Raw genomic sequence first — 16,532 nt, 5'->3', positions numbered from 1 at the left:
GGCGGAGTTGGGCCCCGGTTTCCATTCCGGCCTTCCAAGCGGTCGCAGCCGGGCCATAGCTTAGTGGGGACGGCCGGCGGCGACAACGATAGCAGCGGCCGCTGTGGAGAGGGAGGAGCCGGTGCACCGGATCTGGAGCGCGGCGCTGGGATTCTCACAGCAGCCTTTTCCATGCTCGGCTGCCCAGCGCGCCCCGCTCGCAACATTGTATCCAGCTCCCGTATACTGTATCCCGGCCCAGCTGGGAGAGGGCCGGGATCGCTTCTTTGTTGCAGCCTACAGCAGCGGACGCCATCTTCCGCATCGGAAGCCCTGGTCTCGCCGGTGGGTTTCCCTGCACCACAGATTCCCCTGTCCTTGAAGCTCTTCCACGACCGGCTGCCTCCACGTTTCCTGCACCGCCGGGGCCCCGCAGAGAGCTTATCACCTTCCAGATACCGATGGCCGGTGAAGGGGGGCTTGCTTCCCGGGGCGCTCGATGGTTGCTTGCCTAAGATGGCGGACGCAACAGCACCCTCCATCCTTGATCCACCGCTGGGGCTTCGCGACATCCTGGCAGCTCTGGAGGACCTGTGGTTGGCCTTCCGCGACTCTGCCACTGGTTTGGAGGACCGGTTTGATCGGACTTTTTCAGCTGGCCATGATGATTCTCCAGTGCGGCATGTTAAGCCACATCTTCAGCCGACTGTCGGTGGATCACCCGAGTTGAGGTGTGTGGCAGTGACGGGGGGACGTGTCCCAGTGCCCGCTGCGGTACTCCTCGGCTCTGCCCTGGAGGAGTCTGACAATCCTGCTCCCTTGGTAAGGCCGGAGCTTGTGCCTCAGCCGCCGTTTTGCCCATCTCCTTTGTCCTTTGGTGCCACGTTTCTGAGCGTCCTCCTGGACTTGCTTCCTGTACATCGGCCGGCCGCTACTCTGGGATTTATGCATCGTCCTGCTCCCTGTTGTACTAGCCACCGCATAGCAGTGGCGCATTCTGTGGTCCTTTACTATCGAGCTTCGCTCCAGTTTGACTTGTCTCTTACCCCTCGATTGCTGCAACGGACTCCATGGTGGCCCATCCCGTCCAGGTTGGCTGTACTGCAATTGGATTCTGTTGGACTGCAGATTCGAAGGGGCCAAGGCTGAGGGAGGGGGTTTTTCTTGTTGCACATTGATACGTATATGGCTGGGACTGGGACTTGTGACTGTTGGAGGTACATGTAGCAGGGTGTTAGGTCGGGGCCTGGGGTTGGGTGACCGCGGGTAACGATTTTGCTTGTATTGAATAGATCCTTGGCCCTCCTCCGATCAACCGTGACATTCTTTTTCTTTTTCTTCTCTTTCTCTTCTCCTACATTTCGGGTACTCTTTTGGGGCGACAGACACACTGCTAGGGGGGGTAGGCCGTAGCCTCTGCATGCGTGTAGGGTGGGGGGTATATTTCCTTGTTGGTTTTTTTTTTTCTATGGGCCTCCTTTTCCTTTCTTTCTTTTCTCTCTTTCTCTTCTCCCTTTCTACTCTTTACCTTTCTCGTTTGCTCTTTCCTTTCTTATTTCTGGGGTCGAGGGGAGGATTGGGAACTTGTGGGTAGTGCTTGGGGATCGTCATGTGATATGCTTCTTTTCTATCCTGATTTCATTGAGTGCGATTGATTACCTTACGGATAATGCTTGCTGACTCTTCTGATGATCGTTGCCCACTATAGTCCTAACTGCATTGCTCTGATTCGGATCCTTCTAGACCTGTTGCTATGGACTTATTTCAAAACTTTATAAAACTTAAACCTCATCATCCTGGCGCTCGGCGGCACAATTGTGTATAAACGTAATCTGGTCTATTCGTGCTTGTACTGATATGCTGCTGAATCGTATAATTGCTTGCTGATGTGCCCTTTATTGTCGAGGCCGGCCTGAGGGTTGTAGGCCCGTATCTGTCTGCGCATACTGTTAAATAAAGGTTTTCCAAAAAAAAAAAAAAAAAAAAAAAAAAAAAAGAAAATATAATGAAGCTAGGTAATGTGATGATGCAGAGGTAGGGGATACCTTCAAGTTAGTGGTAAAAGGATCCCTAAAATTCAAGCGGCTTGGCCGAGAAAATGAGACATGGACCTGAAGGAACTCGAGTTGGCACAAAAGGACAATGAAGTGACATTTATGTGAACTGAATCTTAGATGTCATTGATGAAAGTTCTAGCCTTGCAGGGACCAGTGAGGCTATTAGAGCACAACAAAGAATACCCGCATCCCTTCTAATGAAAAGGTAGGCACACTCATGTATTCAGACCATAAAGGAGGAACAGGGCAGCCTGAATTACATAGAGAGGGAGATGCTGAGAGAATTTCTGCCTTATTATCATAATATCTATGCTGCTGACCAACATGGACAAAATTAAGGAATACCAGGGATTAGGGGGCACAGCCAAGGAGACTGGTGCTTGATCAAACTGAACCAACAAGTGAGCCTATTTCTAAGGAAGAAGTAATTCTAGATATAGTGGACCAAAACTAGGCAGACTGAGTAAAGAGTCCAGGAAAACCCCAATTGGTTTACAGAGGAACACATGATAACCTGAATGCTCTCTTTTGTGGTAGTGTGGGTAAGCAGTTAGATGCTTAGCACTACTCCCTGACAGGCCTGTTGTACTCACAGAGGCAATAAATGAGACACACTCCAGAATAAATGCAAGGCCAATTTAGAAAAATAACTCTTATTTTTATATAATTTTGATAGTAAGAACTTAGTTAATACTTTTGCAGTTATGAATTTTCACAGGTAAGCAAATAGTTCAATTCAATGTGTCTTTACGCAGCAATGCTTCCCTATGGGAAAAGGAAATGCTGCATACAATTATTTGCGATCGGTTTCTGGGGTTCTCCTTTGTGACTTTGGGTTGTAGGGAGCCAAGATCCAAAGAACCACCAGCAGTTACTTGTTAACTGCTGTGGGGCGTCCAGGTGCAGAGGTAAGTCCGTGAGCCACCAACGGGTGCTCGGGTCACAATGGTTCTGGGAAAAAGGGGACACAGATGGTTTGTCAGTACCCTGGCTGGGGCACTTAAGTGCAGAGTGAAAAGGTCAACTGGGTTCTGTGCATCCTAAGACCATGGGGTTGTCAGTCTTCGCGGGTTGAGGTGCAAAAGCAGGACAACCGGGGCACTGTGGAAGTGGGTCTCTGCGATGCTGACGTCCCTCGACGTCTGCTCAGTCTCAGTGCAGGAGGGGCCCGGATTGTACTCTCATGGGCAGTTTGCTGCAAGGGGTCCAGTACCCCAAGTATTGGTCCTGTAGGGCTCGGTTAGTCCAGGTCTCCTCTCACTTCTGACAGATCTGACCTTCAAGAGCACAATGGGCTACTTACTTTGAGGGTGTCTACAACCTCTATATGACCACTTCCTGTGAAAAGTGAACATAACCCTGACCCAGAGAGCCGAATTCCGCCAAAACTAAGATGTTGGAATTCTAAAAGTAGTGCCCACTTTAGGTAGTCACCTTAGGGGTGGTACAAACTTGAGAGAGGAACACGCCTCCTGGCTAGCTAATTTTCCCGTTGTCCTGGTGCTAAATGGACCTGGAGCAGGGGGTGGCATTTCTCCTGTATGGGGAAGCCTTTGGTCACATATCAAAGACAGCAGAGGCCTTTGAAGTCTCCTGCCTGGATATGATGATTACTTAGCCATCCTGCTTGGAGGAGCTGACAACACCGCCGGCCGGTGCAAGCACAGTTTCTGCCCTAAGAGAGAGCACGGGGGAGGGTGGTGGCCAGAAACTGGTCTCTGGTGGCAGGCTGATCTGCACCAGTCAGCCAGAACACAGGTAGCCATCAGGTTTTCACGTGGCACCTCTAAGGTGCCCTCTGGGTGCATGTATTAATAAATCCATAACTTGAATCAGTTTGGACACATTATTATGATATGTTTGATACCAAACATTTCTAATTTTACTGAAGCCATCATGTATCTGGGGAACGCATTACCACCAGTGTCCAGCACATGTACTTAAAATGGCTTCACTGTTCACTTGTAATATCTAATAATCAATTTAGACATCACAGGGGCTAACTGCTCATGTAGATATATCCACATGTATTATAGTGCACCCTGCCTTAGGACTGTAAGGCATGCTGTAGGGGTGACTTACCTATACTGCATGCAGTGTTTGCTGGCATGGCACACAGGAGGTATGCAATGCTGTGCCTTCACTCTTCTCTGCACCATGGCACGCAGCCTGAAATGGCAGTTTGCCTGTTGGTTGTTAAGGCGTCTCTTAGGGTGGCATAATACATGATGCGGCCCTTAGAGACCCTCTTTAGCTTCCCTGCCCTAGTTACCAGGAGTACCATTTACTAGGGAATTACAGAAGGTGCTAAAGGGGTGCCAATTGGGGGAACATTTGTACAGTTTTAGGGAAAGTGATCCAGCTCTGGGGACCTGGTTTGCAGAAACCTAGAACACTTCTTACAAATATAATCAGAAACCAGACAAAAAGTGGGGGTGACCTTGTCAAAAAGGGGCACTTTCTTACAGTTATACAAATACAGGGCTTCTAAAAGAATTATTGCCTTTTGCTCCTAGGGATCCTGAGCTTGGTTTTTAATCAGCTTCATAATGCGGAAAGCTACAATTTTAAATTTACTGAAGCTTGTTAACGATACAGTGAATTGTGGGTCCTAGAGAAAGACCTACCACCCTGCTGAAAACACAAAGTTTTCACAAAGGCCATGAGTTTAAACAAGGTAATGCCCGGCATGGTTTCTCCCCAACAGATGGGATTCCTTAGAAAGAGACAGGAGGTACATAATATTTACAGCAAACAACAGGAAGGAGGAACGGCTGGTTAAACCAGCTTATTACAAGGTGTGTCACTTTTTGTAGGCCTGGAGACCTGAAGAAAGTTGTCCGGGTGGCCAGGGCTCGCCATCAGGAGCAAAACACGATGTAAATTGTCAATATCGGCCCAACAGGTCCCGAGTTATGGCTTTGTGAAGTTCGGGTAACCTTTGACCCCCAACCAGCCGCCGCCTGCGTGTACTGTTCCTCTGCGAATGATGGTTTTCTTCCCATGTTTCACTCTCTTCCCCACTAAGAGCTAATGCTCTTAGGTAATCTATTCACCGCACATGAATCAATAACAGGTTCAGACAGCAAAAGAAATGACTTACCTGTAATAATAGTTTTACAGCTTGAAACTATTCTACATGTTCATGTGATCCTTCTACCTCATCCGTCAAGAAGGAGATTAAGTACAGCAAAATACAAACATTGTTAAAAATCATAAAAAGACAATAGGCTATTTATACCACTGCAAAATTACTATACATGGGGAAATGATCTGGAGATGGTGTCTGAACTGGAGAACTGTGGGCTTAGGGTTAACATCATAGTGGGTCACTCTGACTCAGCTGATCGTCGATGCCAAAACAAACAAGCATTGACATAGCCAATAGGTCTCGCCTTTGGGTCCTTTTAAGCGTTAAACCTGGGCTATTGGCTTTTCCAATGAGTTTAAGCTATGTTGTAGAACATTGTGGCTGCTGTGCAGCATGTTGAAAAGTTTAATCAACAAGCTATTTTGGAGCATGGAATGATTGTGTACTAACACTTTGAAGTGGGATAAGAGCAGGAATACCGGTCATAGTTCACAGACTGTACTAATTAACGCACATTAGTGGTCTGAAGAGTGCAGCAGGAGTTTTGAGTGCCTGTACCTCACCTTCCATGCTGTGTCACGGATCAAGGGCATGTGTCACAACACAAAAGGCAAACGTGATGCTGGTTTTGTTTTGGTGCACCTAGTACCCAGAATGTGCACATGAGTCTGAATTAAACACTATAAATACATCACAGGAGAAAGCAACAACTACAACACCATGGGATGTTCGCCTTGAAGCACACATGTTTCAGCACAGTTACTACAACACCAGTAGATTTGCCATAAAACGTCAACACAGAAAATCAGTTTAGTCAGTAAGTAGTATACAACAGAATGAATTACTACTGCCCTAAAGCACTTCCAAGAGTGCTTACGTTTGTTGCATGTACAGGCAGAGTAGTGATGTGCATAATTCAGCGCGCTGCATTAACCCCTAAATATAGTCTACACAGTTAAAGTGACTTGGTATTCTTAAAACTTGCTGAAAAGCTAGTACTTTCAGAAGGTGTCACAAGTGTCACAAGGCAGCTCCCAGGCAGATAATTATTTTTAATTATGAAGAATGCATTAGTCACTGCAAGCTATTCACTGAAGAGGTTAATATGTAATATTTTTGCATGGAGGCGGGAGCCAGCCAGAACTTTTTGGGAATCTCATTACATTATTCAAAATCAAGATTTTAAGTCTCGTCTACAGATCTCAATGTTCTAGTTTTAATACACAACTAGTTAGAACATGAGAACATTTCAGAATTCATTTCACTCTCTGTAGCAGCTGTTGTTGGTGCCCACCTCACTCCATCTTATTCCAGGGATTGTTTCTATTCTTGGGCTGTCCTGTGACACTGTAGTGCATTCTGGGAGTTGCAGTCTTGGTAAGATTCCACTGACCTACTTGGGGAAACACACTTGATAGCAATGGATTGTTGGTCAAAAGCTTAAGACTGGAGAGAGTGCCCTTGATTACCTGGATTGAAGTTATACTGATTTGCCAATCTAAGTGGCAGTGAGCATTTTTACCTTATTGCATTGGAGTATTTGTAGGGTACCCAAGATGGCAGAGGAGTGCTGTACATGTAGCAACAGGAAACTCAGCCAGCATGCAGAACAGGCAGACATGTAGCCCGCCTCTGTGAACGCAGCCTTAGCTGTTGCGCCTTCTGACTTCTCCCCAAATGCACTCTGGTTGAAAAGCTGCCGCCCTATCATGCTCGGCCTATTTTGATATCAACACTATGAAGGGAAGCCATTGCTACACCCCTCCCCAGAAGCATGTTTGCTTTACACAATTAACGTTATTTCCTTTTACATTCAAAAACTAAATCAGTCTAACGTCCACAAAGGTCTGTGCCTCTGTAATTGCAAGCTGTATTTAGCTTCTTACAATTACGAGGAAAAATATGTTCCGTTTTAACAGACACATTACAGTTTTGAGGAAGTAATTGAGTCCCGACCTTACTTTGTTTTATTTGTTGACCTGTGTCCCTTAAGTAAAACAGCTTGATAACCTAATAAATCTGGAATACTGTTACAGAAATGCTGTGTCACTGTCACCAGGTCAGGTAGCTTAAAGATTATGTGATTTTGTATCGAAATTAGGTTTCATGTTTTTAACTGGTGCAGTATCATGTCCACCGACTGTAGCTTTTAAATCAAGATAGTTTGCATTAAAATGAATAAAAGGGCAGCCACATGCAGGGGAGAGAAGGGAAGGCACGGGATAGTAAGTTAAGGCGGGTCCTAAGTAGTTAAAATAACAGGCAGTAATGGGAGGAAACGGCACAGGAAAATTCCTGAATTAGATTCAGTGTTTTTAATTGATGCCGCATACTGCCCTCCCACGTTCGATTTTAAATCAAGATAGTTTGCATTAATCTGAATAAACTCTTTCATCCGATGACATCAACTGAAAATAAGAGGCATTACAACAAACAAATGATGGACGGAATGCTGACAATGCAGACATTCTCCCCCAGTCGAGAGATCTGGGTTAAATCCATCGTTCTGTTGCCCACTACGCCACCCCAGTTTAGACATGGCCATATGCAAATCAGTCTTGACCCTGTGCCTCATGGGAACAGTCCAGCCTGAACTGCCAAGCCATGTCTTCCCTGGACCGGAATCAAGCATCCTATCACCACCCACTTTTGTACCGCTTTGTTCGCCATAAGTTCGCCATAAGTTGTCAGGGTATGCTCAGACGTGAGTCCCTTGCTCACTTTGCCACTGGATTCAAGCAAGCCTGGCTGAAGACGGCTGAAATGCCAGAAACCGGTCCTAGGAAGCTTGTTTCCGGTCCAGGGAAGGCATGGCTTGGCAGTTCGGGCTGGACTGTTCCCATGAGGCACAGGGTCAGACTGATTTGCATATGGCCATGTTTGAACTGGTGTGGCAGAGTGGGCTAAAGAATGGTGATGGATCAAACCCAGATCTGTTGACTGGGTGTGAGTGTTTGATTGGTTCTGATGCTCCGTCCATCACCACCCCCTTTTGTACCGCTTTGTTCGCCATAAGTTGGCAGGGTATGCTCAGACGTGAGTCCCTTGCTCACTTTGCCACTGGATTCAAGCAAGCCTGGCTGAAGACGGCTGAAATGCCAGAAACCGGTCCTAGGAAGCTTGTTTCCGGTCCAGGGAAGGCATGGCTTGGCAGTTCGGGCTGGACTGTTCCCATGAGGCACAGGGTCAGACTGATTTGCATATGGCCATGTTTGAACTGGTGTGGCAGAGTGGGCTAAAGAATGGTGATGGATCAAACCCAGATCTGTTGACTGGGTGTGAGTGTTTGATTGGTTCTGATGCTCCGTCCATCACCACCCCCTTTTGTACCGCTTTGTTCGCCATAAGTTGGCAGGGTATGCTCAGACGTGAGTCCCTTGCTCACTTTGCCACTGGATTCAAGCAAGCCTGGCTGAAGACGGCTGAAATGCCAGAAACCGGTCCTAGGAAGCTTGTTTCCGGTCCAGGGAAGGCATGGCTTGGCAGTTCGGGCTGGACTGTTCCCATGAGGCACAGGGTCAGACTGATTTGCATATGGCCATGTTTGAACTGGTGTGGCAGAGTGGGCTAAAGAATGGTGATGGATCAAACCCAGATCTGTTGACTGGGTGTGAGTGTTTGATTGGTTCTGATGCTCCGTCCATCACCACCCCCTTTTGTACCGAAAATAAGAGGCAGGCAGGGGAGAGAGGGGACGGACGGCACAGGACGTTGACTGCGGGCGCCAAAGTAGTTAAATAACAGGCAGTGACAGGCAGAGTGGCACAGGGAAATTCCTGAAAAGAAAGGTCTACAGGTGTGTTTTCAAGCCAGGGTCAGCGCTCAGGCAGCTTTGTTTTTCATTGCAATCCAAGACAAAACATGAAGCATGGCGTCCCTGAAGGGGGCGCCATACTGATTTAACGACCCGAGTCAAACAATTAAACAAGTTCTAGACACTCTCACAGTAAACACTAGCACTAATTTAAAACAAGTAGTCCCTAATGAAACACAAACAACTACAGCGTAAAGAAACTGTAGTTGGCCGGTGCTCCTGAACTATAAAAACGGAAGTGAAGTATCGGGAGGCCACAAACAAGGAGCCAGGAAATACAAGCGACACAGGAGTGAACCAATTGAAGCAGAAGGCGGGATTGCACTCCGTATAGAGCGATTACAGCAGGTTTTGCAGACCGCGCATGCACGCTGTAGGCTCGACCTAAAAATGTTGCTGATTTGGAAATGTTTCAGTACCCAGCCAGTCGGGGCAGAGCAATACAATCTATGTGATTCTCGAACTGGTTAACACCAAAGATTGCTTGTAATTACATTTATTTCAAAATTAATTAAAACCAGCTGTAAATTCTAAAAATCCAGGTTCAAAAGTGGCTAGGAAAGAGGGGCAGATGCCTTATTTTAAATGAAAAACCTCTCCTGCACAGTTTACATAGTGGGGAGAACATTCATGCAAAACAAATGGAGGGAGAAATCCTGATTGTCAGAATTAATCTTCACTCCAACCACACATTTTTTATTATAGAATAAAAACAAATATTAAGCATGTTTTTATTTTGACATTCACCCAGCGCCATTATGCAGCGACCCTGCATTCAAATCACATTAATTATATTGTGAGTTGGATGCAAATATATAGTCTCACTCATGGGTTTCCTGGGAATATGTTAATCTTTATCATTTCTGTTTTCCCATGTGGCTTGGTTGCATGTGTGCGGCAGTCACTTTCCAACTGATATCTCACAGTTCTTAATTTAACATAAAAATGTGTCTTTGTGTGGTGTTCTGTATCCCTGTCTGTTTGAGGTAGGTGGAGGCTGTTGATAATTTATGCTGACCTTCCATCTAAGTTAACTTAGATGCTGAATACATAATCAAACGCAATATTTGTCTGCTCTCAGGCTGGCATTCTGTGCACTCATGAGATGGGGTGTCTTAATGTTTCGCGAGCTACCATCATCTTTAGACTTGTATTGTGCTTTGTAGATTATAATGGAAAGTTTTGACCGAGGGTTACAACGAAAGGCACATATGGGTCCCAGTTCCCATAAATACCTTGGTACTTTTCCTCAGAAAATCTACTTTACTATGCATTAAAATGAACATTAATTGGGTCATGTGCGTTGAAATCTTAATAGCTTCTAGTCAGAGACTAAACTTTCTTCAGTGATTTCAGGCCATCTAGCTTTTATGCTCTTATTTACCCTTGTGTTCTTTATTACTTCAGCCTACTTGTTTTCTAACAAGCATATCATTAGACCAAAGCAGAAACCACTCAAGCATAAGATGATCATTCTTAATGACCTTGAAGTCTGTAGCATGATTTTTCAAAATATGATATTGACTAGACCCATGTAAGGGTGAATCACACAAAGACAAGTAGAGTCAACCCTCTGTACCGAAAGGCAGCACTACTGCATGTTTGTTAAAGAAGCAGAGATCGCAAGGAACAAGGTTCGGCCCTTCAATGCTCTTACCTTGAATTCCATGTCTGTGAATGGTGACTCTTTCCTCTCCTGCATGAGCCCAAGACAGAAAGCCTGGAAGTTGATTTCATGTTTGGTCTGTTTGATTATCTCACGAAGCAATGCCCGGGATGCTCTCAGGTAATCCTCCTTATTTGTCAGCAAATCCTGAAACACCATCGCCAGGAACTGAAAAGAACAATGATTCAGATACATGACCCATGACCAAAGTGACAATCGGGCAGAATTTGAAAATATGCCTGATGGCAAGGTCCTCTAACAAACAGCTGTTAAGTCAGAGAATAGGCCAAGCAATCAAGGAGACATCTGAAAGATTAAGGGATGTATTGTCTGCTAACAGCTATTTTGGCAACATGTGAACAATCTTTATATCACATCAACACAGTTAGGCAAAAAGGTAATTGACTGGTAATATTTGTAATAGATAGGTCAATATGCAAAAGGTTCGTTGCACTTTTTGGAGAAAAAAAACCTTAATTTAAATTTTAAAAAAATGCACAACAAAGAGTTACTGTATTGTGAAAATAGTCATCAAAAGATGGTAATGAGGGAATGGAGGTAACCTGGCACAAAGGATGACTTATTCATGTTTGCTTGGGCACCAGCTCCGACAGAGTGTGAGCCTTGACTTGGAGCTTGGAAGATAAAGGGAAAATGAGCTAACAGGACACCAAAGGGGTGTCATGGATATTCATCTCATCTTAGCACCACTTCATGACTCCTGGTCTCAGGACCTACTTTCCATAGTCAAAGATATGCTTACTGGTCTGCAGACGAGTGTCACTGAAGAGTTTTTAAACCACATTTTTATAAATCTGCAAAGTTTATTTTTAGGATGCTTCTCTTATACTGTGTACTTCAAACTCGGCAACATTATAAAGGCCTCTTATCTGCCTGTGGGATAGTTAAAGATTTGATTTGTTAAAAAGCCAAGGACCCTCATGTACATAGGTATACTCTATTGGTTAAAAAAGTGATCTTTAGGATTACAGTATACAAAGATGGTTGGGATGGCTCTCACTGAACTACACAAGCGGCTATTTTTTAACTTTGAATTTCCAGTTCACTGGGTGTTTCAACAGTAGTAGATCAGAAGATGCTTGAAATGAAAAGTATATTAGCTGCATCAAAAGTTCCCTAAAGTGTGAGAAGTTTATAACACTTTTAAGAAGACAAAGATACCTTTGGCGCCAGCTCCGAGCTGTGTTGTAACACAGTGTATAGAATCTGCATATTGTTGGGATTCCTGGCATTGGAAAGTTCATTGAAAATCACAAATTTCACCATTGTGCCAAGGTTGTCACGATGCGCGTTCAGCAGCTCCCTAAAAATAAAGACCATCATTAAAACAATAGGAACAAAATATTTGAGTTGATTGCAACTTGGTAACCTACTCTTACACAGGCTTCAGTCCCCACAAGGCACCTCCATTCCACCCTACAGAACATTCAAGCTGTTCACCAGCAAAAGGATAAACACATTGGCACTGGACTACTCAAAGTGCAGAGGGATCCTTTGGAGACAACAATGATAAAATACTGTTGTCAGCATAAGGACTACCAAATGCATATCACTTTGCTGTAAACAAAAAAGTGGTACATCCAATATGTACATGAGAATCAGGTATGCTCACATGTATCGGTCAGGAAAAACTATTTAAGGAGTTAAGGCCTTATTTAAGGCCCTATTTCATAAATCATAAGCATACCTTCTAAGTTGGGGACAACTAAATCGACATGGTGAAACAAAATTACTTGGAGCCATCTTATAAAATGCAGAGAAAAATAGGACAAAATGATTGGCCAACAGGTTACCACATTTGGCCGACAGACACAACGAGCATTTGCAATGCAATAGGTCTTGCATTTACGCGAGTTTGAGCTATTGACATTGCAAATAACAATGCCTTTCATTTTTGTTTTAGTTTTTAAAACATAAATAAAACCCATTGTCATTTACAACGCCAATAGCTTAAACTTGCGTAAAAGCGAGACCTATTGCATTGCAAATGCTTGTTTTAAAGAGGCAATGGCATGTTTATGGGGGGTCGCCTTTGTGCACCCACCACAGACACTGCTCTCTCTGCCAGAGAATAGAGACATTGTTCCTTTTTAGGTCTCGCCTGAGACAGCGCTTTAGCGCTGCTCTGGCGAGACTTATAGTAAGCGAGTTTTGGAAGTGCAAACAGTGGCTTTTCAGGCCTCCAAGTACAGTGCATGTGCCCCGGGCGCGCGCACCATTTGGCGGCCTGAAAAGCCACTGTTTGCACTTCCAAAACTACTTTCACTTTCGCCTGCCACACGGCCGCGCTTTGAAGTGTGATCGCGATTGCGATCACTTACATTTCGCGGGCGCTTTGATGTTTTCAGTGAGCCACGCGGCCACTGAGGACATCAAAGCGCCCGTGAACACCATTTGCCACCCCCTTCCTGCTTGTTTAAACTGGCTTGCTCTGTTGTCCTGCTACGGTTATATATATTTTTTAATAAGATGTTAGCTGTCACTGTGTATAGACTACCTGCACTAACAGCAAAGCAGCGACATTGTAAGCTGGTGTTACGCATCTGACCACACCCAGCAGAACAACTGCACGGTCCCCATTTTGCAGATCAAGCGGATGGAGAATTGTTTTCATTTTTCTTTTTACACCTCCCTCCTCATCTTTTAGTGCTCTTTTTGTAGCCTGCTAAACAGAAGATCAATCCGGCCGGAGCCAAGCCCCGCCTGCCTAAACCTCTCCCACTTTCAGAGACAGCAGCGCAGGGGCTTTGGTGCGTGTGCGCTCGTGTGTTACTTCAGGGAAAAACTGAAGTGGCCGCCATATGCTTAGGATTTTTTAAACATTTCCCTCAAGTTCTTAACTGTAGGGAGTCTGGACATACACCTCAATGGGAAGTTCTCATTTGCTAAACAAGGGGTTGCCTCCTCTAGGTAAAACATTTTGCACTGTTCTATTTTATCCCGATTTCTTGCTTTCAGCGAGCTCGTGGGCGGCAGCGTTGATATCTGTGTATACATAAAGGCTTGTTCTGCTCCCCTCCCATCCCCCTCCCTTGGCCGCCTGCTTGCTTTGTGTGTGCTCTCTTGTTGGCTCCTAGTATGTCTCTCCCTGTCTCTTTCTCAATTTTTTCTCCCGTCCTGCCTCTGTCTTTCTTAGTCTCTGTCTTTCTTTTGCTTTCCCTCTTTCTATGCCTCTCTGGTCTCCCTTTCTCTCCTCGTCTTTCTCTAGCCATCTGTCATTCTGACGCTCTCTCCTTGTCTCTCCGCCTGCCTTTCTCTGCCACTTCCTGTCTGTCTTATTTTTCCCTCTCTCTGTATCTTTGTGTATCCTTGTCTCTGACTTTCTATTTTCTCCCTATCTTTGACTTTTGTCCTGCTCTGCCTGTCTCTCATTATCTCTCTCTCTGTCCTTATCTGGAATTCCTAATTTCTGTCCCTGATTTTCTTTCTTTCTACATCTCCCTCTCCCTCCCCCTCCTGTTTATTTCTCCCTCTTCCAGGCACCGAGCTATGGGTGTTCTTAATGTCCTGGACAAACTACAAATGTTTGGTGCTAAGTGTTATTTTTGTGGTGCATGGATAATGAACAAGCATTTGCAATGCAATATGTCTCGCATTTGCGAGAGTTGGAGCTATCAGCATTGTAAATGACAATGCCTTTTATTAATTTGTTTTGAAAACCTGCAAGTGGTGTATAAACACGCACTTTGTACCTATAATTCTTAATTACGAGAAGCACGTCAGTAAAAGAGACTGCCAGCTTTGCTTCTCAAAAGCAAGGACTATAAGTACAAAGTGCTTGTTTACGCACAGCCTGCAGGTTTTCAAATGCATAAATAAAAGGCATTGGTATTTACATTGCCAATAGCTCAAACTCTCGCAAATGCAAGACCTCCACCTCACCCTCCACACGTGTCTCCTCACCCTCCGTGTCTCTCCTCACCCTCCGTGTCTCTCCTCACCCTCCGTGTCTCTTCTCACCCTCCGTGTCTCTCCTCACCCTCCGTGTCTCTCCTCACCCTCCGTGTCTCTCCTCACCCTCCGTGTCTCTCCTCACCCTCCACGTCTCTCCTCACCCTCCACGTGTCTCTCCTCACCCTCCACACGTCTCTCCTCACCCTCCACACGTCTCTCCTCACCCTCCACACGTGTCTCTCCTCACCCTCCACACGTGTCTCTCCTCACCCCCCACACGTGTCTCTCCTCAAGTCTCTCCTCACCCTCCACACGTGTCTCTCCTCACCCTCCACACGTGTCTCTCCTCACCCTCCACACATGTCTCCTCACCCTCCGCCTCACCCTCCACATGTGTCTCCTCCTCACCCTCCACATGTGTCTCCTCCTCACCCTCCACAGGTGTCTCCTCCTCACGCTCCACAGGTGTCTCTCCTCACCCTCCACACGTGTCTCTCCTCACCCTCCACACGTGTCTCTCCTCACCCTCCACACGTGTCTCTCCTCACCCTCCACACGTCTCTCTCCTCACCCTCCACACGTCTCTCCTCACCCTTCACACGTGTCTCTCCTCACCCTCCACACGTGTCTCTCCTCACCCTCCACACGTGTCTCTCCTCACCCTCCACACGTGTCTCCTCACCCTCCTCCTCACCCTCCACATGTGTCTCCTCCTCACCCTCCACATGTGTCTCCTCCTCACGCTCCACACGTGTCTCTCCTCACCCTCCACACGTGTCTCTCCTCACCCTCCACACGTGTCTCTCCTCACCCTCCACACGTGTCTCTCCTCACCCTCCACGTGTCTCTCCTCACCCTCCACGTGTCTCTGCTGCATGCCACACACTGCTGCACGCCACACACTGCTGCACGCCTCACACTGCTGCACGCCACACACTGCTGCATGCCGCTGCACGCCACACACTGCTGCACGCCTCACACTGCTGCACGCCACACACTGCCGCACACTGCTGCACGCCGCACACTGCTGCACGCCGCACACTGCTGCACGCCACACACTGCTACACGAAACATTGCTGCACGCCACACACTGCTGCACGGCACACACTGATGCAACCGGCACACTGTTGCACACTGCTGCATTACTCACTGCTGCATGCTGCACGACACTGCTGCATGCAGCACACTGCTGCACGCAGCACACTGCTGCATGCCGCTGCACGGCACAGTGCTGCATGCCTCACACTGCTGCACGCCGCACACTGCTGCACGCCGCACACTGCTGCACGCAGCACACTGCTGCACGCCGCACGTCACAGTGCTGCATGCCTCACACTGCTACACAAAACACTGCTGCACGCCGCACACTGCTGCACGCCGCACACTGCTGCACGCCTCACACTGCTGCACGGCTCACACTGCTGCACGCCGCACACTGCTGCACGCCGCACACTGCTGCACGCGGCACACTGCTGCACTCCACACACTGCTTTTATGCCAGTTTATGCTACTGACATTGTAAATGACAATGCCTTTTATTTGTTTTAAAACCAAAACATAAATAAAAGGCATTGTAATTTTACAATGCCAATAGCTCAAACTCTTATAAATGCGAGACCTATTGCATTGCAAATGCTTGTTACATTTTGCGTTTTAATTACCCTTGCATTTCCTAACAACATTTGCTTTATTCATGATGCTTTATTTGTATAGATCTTCATGCAAAGTATTGGTCATGTACAGCGAGCAGTGTGGAAACAGCTGTTCTTATATGGCTGTATGAGTCCTGTGGGCTACCATTGAGAGTTGCGGAGTTCAGGCCAAAAGCAGGGCAGATGTATCGCCTGCGCCTGTCAGTGGGATACAAGGGAGTTTTGAACACATGCTCATCCAATCATTGGCCTCTCTGTAAACTACACAGAGAAATGGCCTAGTGTGCCAATTGTAATTATGATTATCAGGGCTTTAAGTGGGTTGAAAAACTGGGGTGTCTCTTAAGGGGGCGTGGCT

General features: G+C 46.4%; 1 protein-coding gene across 1 annotated transcript in view; it reads right to left on the bottom strand.

The window, feature by feature from the left end:
- Positions 1-16,532, bottom strand: part of INTS1 (integrator complex subunit 1) — a 625,364-nt gene that overhangs the window by 414,107 nt on the left and 194,725 nt on the right. Inside the window, exons 10-11 of the mRNA XM_085629257.1 lie at positions 11,790-11,931; positions 10,599-10,775 (exon numbers count right to left, since the gene is read on the bottom strand). Coding sequence (XP_085485383.1) covers positions 10,599-10,775; positions 11,790-11,931 — 319 coding nt within the window. The remainder of the gene's footprint in view (positions 1-10,598; positions 10,776-11,789; positions 11,932-16,532) is intronic.

The sequence above is a fragment of the Triturus cristatus genome, chromosome 10 (assembly GCF_964204655.1).
Source record: "Triturus cristatus chromosome 10, aTriCri1.1, whole genome shotgun sequence".
Taxonomy (NCBI): domain Eukaryota; kingdom Metazoa; phylum Chordata; class Amphibia; order Caudata; family Salamandridae; genus Triturus; species Triturus cristatus.
This window is presented reverse-complemented; position numbering and strand designations above follow the sequence as displayed.